The sequence below is a fragment of the Camelina sativa genome, chromosome 15 (assembly GCF_030686135.1).
Source record: "Camelina sativa cultivar CO46 ecotype springtype chromosome 15, ASM3068613v1".
Classification (NCBI taxonomy): Eukaryota; Viridiplantae; Streptophyta; class Magnoliopsida; order Brassicales; family Brassicaceae; genus Camelina; species Camelina sativa.
This window is the reverse complement of record NC_141894.1, coordinates 26,999,690-27,010,285: the sequence shown is the minus strand read 5'-3', so window position 1 is coordinate 27,010,285 and position 10,596 is coordinate 26,999,690. Positions and strand designations below refer to the sequence as shown.

Here is a 10,596-nt window from a genome sequence, read left to right as displayed (position 1 = left end):
ATCGAGATCAGCAGCATAGTCTGAATCGCAATAACCCATAACAACAAAATCTCCTTGTCTCTTAAACTCTAAGCAAGTCTTTACTGAACCACGAATGTACCTGAGAACCCACTTGACCGCATGCCAGTGATTCTTGATTGGTTTGCTCATGAATCTGCTTATCAGACCTACTGGATAAGCAAGGTCAGGTCTGGTACCAAGCATAGCATACATAACACTGCCCACAGCACTCTGATATGGCATCTTCTTCATGAAAGTTGCCTCCACCTTCAACTGATCTTCCGTGGCAGACTTCAAATTGAAGTGAGCTCCCATTGGCGTATCTACTGATTTAGCTCGATCCATTCGAAAGTTACTCAGAACTTTCATCAGATAACCTTCTTGAGAAACTTTCAACTTTCCACCAGGTCGATCTCTAATTATCTCCATGCCCAAAATTTTCTTTGCCTCTCCGAGATCCTTCATCTCAAACTCTGAACTCAACATAGCTTTGAGTGCTACAACCTCCCTCAAGTCAGTAGAAGCAACCAGAATGTCATCCACGTAAAGTAAGAGATAGACATAGACATCACCCGGAGCTTTCTTGTAGTAAACACAGTAATCATGCTCACTCCTGATGAAGTCCTTTTTCACCATGAACTCATCAAACCTTTTGTTCCACTGTCTAGGAGCCTGCTTCAACCCATATAGTGACTTCTTGAGTAAACAGACCTTTTCAGGATGCTTCTTATCAATAAAACCTTCAGGTTGCTCCATCAATATATATTCATCCAGATAACCGTGAAGGAAAGCAGTCTTCACGTCTAACTGGTGTAGCTCCATGTTGAAATGAACTACAGCCGACAAAATGTACCTTATGGAAACATGTTTCACCACAGGAGCAAAAATTTCTTGATAATCAATGCCCTCCTTTTGAGAAAACCCTCTCGCCACCAACCTAGCTTTGAAGCGAGGATCCTCAACTCCAGCAATTCCAGCCTTTCTTTTGAATATCCATTTGCAACTGATAACATTCTGCCCCGGAGGCTTATCGACCAAATCCCAGGTACCATTCTTCCTTTGAGAATCCATTTCCTCATTAGCAGCTCCTAACCATTTGTCACTGTCCGGACTGTTCATGGCTTCAACAAAATTTGATGGTTCTGAGTTACCACTGTCTTCAGCAATACAGCAAACATAAGCGGTGAGATCCTCGTCCTCTGTTCCTACATCATAATCCCGAAACCTGACTGGAGCCTTAGTCTGCCTTCTAGGTCTATCCCGAGCTAACTGATAGTTACTGAGTCCTCCAGAAGCATTCCCTTGACTGTCAGCTACCTGAACTGGAATGTCTGAAACATCTCCACCTTGAGAAACATCTGAGATATCCCTATGTTTACCTGCAAAATCAAAACTAGAAAGATCATTAGTACTTAAAGGGAAAAACTCACTACCTGTCTGCTGACTATGTCCAACTTCCTTGTACATGACGTCTTCCCTGAACACCACATTCCGACTGATGACACACTTCTTATCCTCTAGAAGCCATATTTTGAAGCCTTTGACACCTTCCGGATAGCCAGTAAAAATTCCCTTTTTAGCACGAGGCTCAAGCTTTCCTTCATTCGAGTGAATGTATGCCAAACAACCGAATCTCTTCAAACCATTCAAAGCTGGCATTGCTGAAGTCCACATCTCTTCAGGAACCCTGAAGTCAATAGCAGAAGATGGAGACCTGTTTATCAGATACACTGCCGTAGAAGCAGCTTCAGCCCAAAATCTCTGACCAAGACCACTCTCGCTCAACATACTCCTCACTTTATTCATAATTGTTCGATTAAGTCTCTCAGCAACTCCGTTTTGCTGTGGAGTGTAGGTACAAGTCCTATGCCTGACAATACCTTCATCCTTGCAGAAGCTATCGAACTGATGATTACAGAATTCAAGACCATTATCAGTTCGAAGCTTCTTTACCTTACGCTCTGACTGTGTCTCAACCATTTTCTTCCAGCTAACAAAGCTTTTGAAAGCCTCATCTTTGAAACGCAGAAAATAAATCCACACCTTCCGAGAGAAATCATCCGTGAACGAAATGAAGTACTGACACCGACCTAAGCTCAATGGAACATTGGGAGACCCCCAAAGATCAGAGTGAACATAGTCGAGTTTTTCTTTAGTGACATGTTGAGCCGGTCCAAAACTGACTTTGTGTGTTTTACCAATAACACAATCCTCACAAAACCCTATCTCCGTAGACTTGCAACCCTCCAAGCAGCCCTTTTCCTCTAGAACCTGAAGACCCTTCTGACCGATGTGTCCCAACCTATTGTGCCACAATCTGGCCTTGTTGTCAACTTTAACCTCTTCTGCAGTCGTACTGCGTTCAACGGTACAAACCTCTGAAACTCTTGCGCTCCCCTGAAAAATGTAAAGAGACTGACGCCTAACTCCTTTCATAAAGACAGTGTCGCCCTTGACTACTCTCATAACACCTCTGCCACCTCTGAACTCACATCCTTTGGCTTCGAGAGAACCAACTGAAATCAAATTCCTTGAGATATCAGGCATGTATCTGACCTCATGCAACAGAAAAGTAGATCCATCCGAATTTTTAAACCTAACAGAACCAATTCCCTTAACTTCACAGTAAGAGTTATTAGCCATTCGAACTTTGTCGTAGGACCCCTCCTTTAACTCAACGAACACATCCCTTCTTGATGTCATATGAAACGAACAGGCAGTATCCATGATCCACTCATCCTCTGTTATCTCCCCCATGGTCAAATTAACTTCAGATGCCACTAAGCCAACAAGATCCTTGGCATCATCCTTAACCATCGCAGCTTCACCAGAATCATTTCCTTGACCTTTGGACTTGTTCCTCTCAATCCATTTGTAACACTGCCTCTTAAAGTGTCCTTCCTTACCACAAACCCAGCAAACCTTCTTTCCCTCTTTGGATTCAAATCTTGATCCACCAGTATTGCTTCCTTGATCAGTTTGATATGTAGAACTTCTTGCAAATCCCTTTCCGCGAACATACAAACCTTCGCCAACCTGATTTGAGCCACCAGATTCATCCTGAAGCTCCAATTCCTTGGACTTAGCAGCACTGATAACATCCTCCATCTTGATTCCATCTCGACCATACTTGAGAGTCTCCTTCAACATGTCATACTTCTCCGGTAAAGAACTCAAGATTAGAATAGCTTGAACCTCATCAGGAACTTGAATCTGAAGGTTGTTCAGATCTGAAATCATCTTCAAGAACTCATCAATGTTATCATCCAGACTCTTAGATTCCTGCATCCTATAGTTGTATACCTTGAGCTGAAGATAAACTCGATTTGGTAAAGACTTTACCAGATACAACCTCTCAAGCATAGACCATGCTTCTGCTGCCGTCGTACACTGATCGATCTTCCTTAGAACCTTGTCACCGACGTTTAAGAAAATAATGTCCAACGCCTTCTCACACAGCTCCCTTCTTGACTTTTCATCTTTGATTCGTTTCTTCTTCTTCTCCGAATCGCCTTCTTCTGCCTCCGTCAAAGGAGCAAATGGCTCTTGCTCCTTTAGAACATCCTTAAGACCTAGGATCCTTAGGTGAGCGAGCATCCGTGTCTTCCAAAGAGAGAAGTCACCAGATCCGTCGAACACAGCCACCTTGAGTTTCGTATTTGTCATCTTTCTTAACAGATCTGACAGACGAAGCCTAAACCTTGCTCTGATACCAATTTGTTAAGAATGAATACGCCGATTGAGATCTTCTTTGATCAGAAAGAAGAGAAGAAGAGAAGTAAAGCAATGAGAACACACACGCGATTTAACGAGTTCGGTTAACCGATGTGGTTAACCTACGTCTCGCCGGAGTCTCGCTCTCCGGAATCCACTAACTCAGCTCGAACTTGAGCTCAACACAACGGTTACAAGATCTCTCTGATCTACTCTCTCTCTCTCTCTACAATCTCACTTTTTTCTGTTACAATATACGAATGAATCAAAAAAACTGAAGGAAGAAGAAGAGACGAGAGTCTTATCCGAATAACAACCCTTCTCACGTGTGAAGCGTGCAGGGAAGCCGAGAGAAAAGAACACGTGTGGCATAACCTTAGCGGATTGCATAACCTAAACCGGATCTTAATAAATCCTCGGTTATCTGACTTAACCAGCCAGCTCAAGAGAATTTAATCTCTTGTCCAATCTCAGACTATAATCTTCAAGATATAAATCGATTGATTAAAATTTTAATTTTTTACTTTAACAAATTGTCACGCGGTATACCGCAGGTTAAAACCTAGTATTATTTTAAAAATTAATATTACTAAAACTTAAATATTTATAGATTGAATCATTTATATTTATTTTAAAAATGAAAAGTGAAGTATAATGATAATTAACAAATTAATATGTTAAGTTAGATATCAAAGAATTTTTTTTATGAATAATTTAATAAAATAAATTAATATGGTAAGTTAGATGATATCAAATGTTTCTTTAGAATATTCTCTTTAAGATTTTTGGAAACAATAAATCCAGACTATACAAATATAAAACTTAATCTATAACCTATTTGTAACCCACATATTAAAATTATATAGTATATATACAAAACAATGTTGTGTACTTCCATTTTATTATATAGGGATATATCATGTCACTAGAATAACATTACCAAGCTTATTTTACCTATCGAAGGAAGTGTAACATGCCATAAGAGAATTCTCGACCAAGTCATAAATGTATGTATTTTTCGAGTAAGAAAAAGTGCTCGATCAAGTCATAAAAGTCATAAATGTATGTATTTTATGGCCAAATAGTTAAAACTGATTTTGAATTTAATGATTTTGTATGTCATGTAATTTTTTGAAACTCATTCGTTTCACACCGTGAATGTGATTTGAAAGATTTTACTTTAGTCATGTGCATTATGTTTTCAACTTTTATTAACTAGTTTCAAACATTCTTAACTACCAATTCTTTAGTCATCTACTACGATACATTTGTTGTCTCTCAGACATTTTTTTTCTATTGGCTCACATATAATATATTAGATTGTGTATTGATTTTTAAAACTTATCATAACTATTTTCTCCTTAATTATTTACTATCTTTTAATACCCAATTTTTTGGATTAAAAACATTTGATTCAGTTTATTGAATATCATATTTGTTTTTCATTCTAAAGGTGTAGTTTCACTTAAGAATAAGTCTTTCTCTTATATTATTTTTAATGGCTTACATTTCACTTTTTGTATATCTTGTTGTAGAGCTTATGAATAATGTGATCATTGATTATTTATGTTTTTAGAAGATGGATGATAACCTTTTAATTTTTTAAGGATTTTTTACATAAATTTCGCAATATAAAATGTGACCTTTAAAATATCTTCGTCTTAAACTATAAATTTTAAGTTGAGTTTAGTAGTCTTTATTTTTCTTGAAGTGAAAATTTAATGTTTCACTTAATTTTTCTTTTTTTGTTTAAAGTTTGGGGGATTTTCAAAAATATCCCTTTTTCTATGTCACTTTTCAAAAATACTCTTTCATAGTGTCTATTTTCAAAAATATCACTTTTAATATATTAAATGATTAAATTTTAAACCATAAACCCTAAATGCTAAATCCTACCTCCTAAAAACTATACCCTGAATATAAAACTGAGAATTCAAACCTAAAAAAAAAAAATTCTAAGAGTTAATATAACGTATTGTAATTATGTAAAATAGAGTAAAAATGAAAATATTCACAAAAAAATATTTTTAGAAAAGGTTTTCAAAAAGGGCATTTATAACAATTTTTTTTTTAAAATTTTGTAAATAAAATTAGATAAATTTTGTGTTAATTTATAATGCATTTAAAATTTACTTCTATCCTAAAAGTCATTAACACATCCAAATAACGCGTCCAATTTACCAAACGAACAACACCTTGGTAATACATGATCTCTTAGCTCGAATTGGAGCACTTTTTCTTACTCGAAATTAAATCCATAATGTTGTCAAAATTTCCTCCATGTATATAAGACGAATAATAATGTAAAAGAACAATTTTGCTGCTTAATATGATTATTCTCGGGTCATGTGTCTCATGCACACATGTCGTCGAGCTTCAATTAACAAAATTTATCATAATTATGGCTGAGGAACATAAACCTATAATCTCTAGATTTTGGGACATTTGGGTACAGCAATTTGACACCACCAGAGCATTCTGTGAGCAGCTGATCCTAGGTTTCGTTCCTTGGCCGTAAGGAATCTACACATACATGATGTGGATTTTTTCAGTTTCTCACAACAGCCAGTAGGCAGTTTACCTCCCTGGCCGTTAACTAGAAAGGGTTGGACGCATGGTAGAAGCTCCAGATTGCAAAATGGTAGCTCTTTTTTGGCATCAACGACTTTGATTGGAGCCGGAAATGATGTCATGATGGCGATGAATATGAAAGGAATGATCTTCATGTCTAATGACTTAGTAGTAACTCATAAAAAACACTAAAAAACAAGATAAATTAATTTTGTAGAAATAACTTCTGCTTATATACATTGTTTTTTTTTTTTTCATTTTGTTTTAGGTGTCTTTAAATAGAAAATTGGAAAGCAGAAACTATGGAAAGTTCGAAGAAATAAAGAGGTGATGAGAGTTACAAGGCAATAAGAACAAGAAAATATACATTTCCTATTGTTAGCCCTCTCTTTTTAAACGTGTTGTCCTCTCCTTAGCTATCTCCTAGGGAAGGGGTGATGAGATTGACCAAAATTTGAAACTAAAGGTGGATAATGATGATGATTGGTAAAGACTTTCTTTTTTTTTTTGGATAAAAGATTAATGATGAAGACTTTGTGATGACCTTATGCTTCCTCAGATATAATCGTACAGTCTCCACTTTCTTCTTGTCTTCCTTTGCGACGTACAAGCTTCCTCACTCCTCAGATATAATCGTACGGTAGCAGAAAATATATTGCCATAAGTTATAACCACTATCTCCATTCTTTCTACCACTAGTCCAAGTCTACAACTGCAAATGTATGTGTTTTATATATATCTAAACTCTTATAACAGATCAGTAAGTATTCCATTGTAGATCATATAATATATTGCCATAAACAATGCTCAGTTGGAAGAAACAAGATTCTATTATCAACACGTTTAGTTTAAACTTTTTTTGGCATCCTTTACCCATGGGAGCATCATCGTCATCAGCAGACGAAATTATAATCTCACAAGTATCAGAGAAATATCAGTAGATGGAGGCTCCAAAACCGCAAGCTACGACGAATGTGAAGCCACACTCTCCTGTGAAGACGACATAGGACTCATAGGAGGAGAAATCGGTGAAGAGATTTCTGGTTCGATAGGATTAGCTGCAACACTCAAAACATCGACAAGTGGACTTTCTTCTAGCACAACAGTCGTAAAAGGAACCAAAACCTTATCAAAAAAAGTATCCTCGTCATTATATATATTAGAACGAGGTGTCAATGTATTCAGCGATGATGGAGGCTCTGATGGAGCATGAGCAAACAGATACTCAGCCTTGATAAAGACAACATCTCGAGATGTTGAAATAGCACCACTGTAAAGGTCATAGACCTTCCAACCCTTCTTCCCATAAAGGTAACCAAGAAAAACAGATCGATTGCTTCGAGAAGCAAATTTATCACCACCATGGCGTTGGTTATGAACGTAAGATAAACAACCTAACACTTAAATGGTTCATAGGCGGTTCTCTCTTGTAGAGCATCTCAAAAGGAGTCTTGCCATGTAGAACTGTCGTTATTTATTAAATCTACTGTCGTAAGTACGCAAAAACTCCAAAACTCCATTGGAAACAGAGATTGAAAACACAAAACCCGTGCAAAATTAAATATGTGGCGATATTTTCGCTCAACTCTCCCATTTTGTTGTGGAGTACCCACACAAGAAGTCTCGTGAAGTATCCCTTTTTCTCAAAAATATCCATTTAGACTTAGAAACTTAGATCCATTATCACTTCCAATAGTATTCACTTTTCATTCAAAATGTCGTTCAACCATAGAAATATATCCATACAGCCCAAGAGTAATCATCGACAATGTTAGTTACCATGTCAAATTCGGGCTTACGGTGGGCTTCCAACTCAAAACCAATTAGCAATGAGTGGATTAGCCTTAACCCCTTATATATTATAAATCCCATCACATCTTTCAATGTGAGATCTTTCTCCATACACCCTCTCGAGATAATGACTCTTCTAGCCATTAATCTCGACAGAATCCATCACAGCCCCTCGAGATAATGCTCTTTCTTTTAGTTATCTCGATGGAATTGGACCTTCCTTTAAAACATCAATTAATGGGTGATGGAACTTTTACTTGGATGGATTAATTAACGGGTCAGCTATCATACCATGTCAAAAACCTTATTCAATATAAAAGGTTTCCTTATTCATAAAGATGTGAAGGCTGGACCTTATATACGATTACAATATTAACCTAGATACGTAACTGGAAATAACTAAACTATACAGAAAATATATATTAATTACAGAGATGAGCCCTGGCTCACAATAATGTATGAACTACAAAGTAAAAATCTAATTAGTTCTTATATAGTTCGACTTATCTACACCGACTAATCAGAGTTACCTCTACCTATCATTTTTAGATTTCAGATCTGTTCTCACTTTAGTTCGTCAAAGTTGTGGTGATTGCATTAACGTATACGTGCAGCATTAGCACTCGGTTTTAACAGCCTACAGGTAGGAAGATAGAACAAGAGAAGTAGCGACTTCTATAGCAGTTAGAGCCAAAACAGTAATGGATGTACCTTTGAGGTAGCCACTTCTACGAGAGACTTTTCCCTATATCAGTTTAATTACAAGACTTGTCAGCTTCTTTGTAAAGAGAATCACTGAATCCTCTCTCAGTGATGCCTTTTTCTATGTTTAGCCTGAAGCTCTTAACAGTTTGATTGAGAATAAGAGTCCCACTCGGTTTTAACTTGGTCGTTTTCTTTGTTTGTAAATTCAGCAGGCCTCCTTCCTGACAAGTTAGAGGGGAATTTATTTTAGAGATATGGAGCCAATTTCTTAAAAATATTCAACAATCTTATAATTGTTAAATCAAATCAGAATGCATTTTTCAAAAACTTTATAATTGTTAAAAATAAGCTTCTGATCGATGCTCTTAGAGTCGAAATTAAGAGTTGGTTGGAAATTCAGAGTTGTTGCGTGTAGTTTGGAAATTCAAATGATAATTGATTGGAGTTTATTTGTTTGCAAACAATAAACAATTTTGAGGTGAGCGAGCTCTCGTCACATTGAGTTTGAAGTTTAACCAGTCACAACTACATATATAGTAAACTTATAATCGGAGACTTGTATTTACTCACAAGCTGTCGTCACACTGTTATGGAAACTCAATTTTAATATTAGATGTTTATATAACACTAACGGATTCAAAGAGTTAAGCATGTAAGCGCAAAAGTTCTACAACACTACATAAAGATAATTGAAACAAGTATCATAATTTTTTCTCTAAGGGAAAAGTATCGAGCCGAATCTATAAAAATCTTTGCTTAACTCTTTGAATCACTCGTAATGCATGATTAGATACCTGGTCCTTGATTGAGGGTTGCTACCGACTAGCTAGTATGCGCGCTCAATACAACAAATATAACCACCTAGTTGTAAATTAAATGGAACAACATAATGGAGTTACTCAAACATAGGTAACTTGATACGCTATTTAATCACACAGACATAGGTAAGTGAAAGTGATAAAACTGATGTGTAGCATACACAATCCATTTGAGAAATGTTTTCCAAAACATATTACCTTAGATTTGGAAATCTGTCACCACCTAGTCGTTGTGCTGCCAAATCAAGGAGAATATATCATATACGTCCACAGTACAAAGCCACACATAGTGTCATATATGGAAGTTGATTGATCAATCCATTATATTGTGTAAAAAGGTTATTCGGAATATGAGAAAAGGGGAACTGTTGGAAAAAAAAAAAAAAGGATAAATCATCAGATCAGAGTGATGATCAGAATCAGATCCAGGTTGGTCTTGTCGTCTATATTGTTCCCAGAATATAGAAGCAGATCAAACACACATATCAAAGAGAAAAAACTCACTTGATGATTTCCACTTCTTCAACTTTAGAACAAATAGTAGAATGATAGAGGCTTGCTTTTACCAATCTCCTAAGACAGAATTTCGTCCCTACTATGGTGTAAGTAGTTTAGTGGACGTCTATCTTGAGGATTCAACTATCGATCTCCGGATTATACACCTCCGGAGATCCTCACAAACTATACTCTGTTTTCTTTCATAAATGTATGGGAGGAAGGAGAAGAGACGAAAAATGTTATGTCTTGTTTACGTCAAGTGATGTGTTTATATATTACAACAAACGTTGTTTCTACAACCGACGTATATGTCTTTTCTAATCGACGCATACAAAGAGTGAAGGTACGTGTATGTAAACTAAAATTTTCATTAAATTATATATAAAATATACATGATATTATTTATATATGCCTTGAAAAGAATTTAAATATATATATTTATAAGTTTATAATTATGAAGTGTGCATGTTAAAAGAAGGATACTTTTCACAAATTGCAT

General features: G+C 36.2%; 1 protein-coding gene across 1 annotated transcript; it reads right to left on the bottom strand.

Annotated features, from left to right (window-relative positions):
- Window positions 1-5,979: 5,979 nt before the first annotated feature.
- LOC104747454 (uncharacterized) lies at window positions 5,980-6,576 on the bottom strand. Its single transcript, XM_010469085.2, has one exon. It carries the CDS (start codon window positions 6,438-6,440, stop codon window positions 6,144-6,146), a length of 297 nt encoding a protein of 98 aa, XP_010467387.1. The 5' UTR covers window positions 6,441-6,576; the 3' UTR covers window positions 5,980-6,143.
- Window positions 6,577-10,596: the final 4,020 nt, after the last annotated feature.

Excerpts from the sequence above, each read along its gene's own strand:
- LOC104747454 (XM_010469085.2), bottom strand. The coding sequence starts at position 6,440 with ATGAAGATCATTCCTTTCATATTCATCGCCATCATGACATCATTTCCG.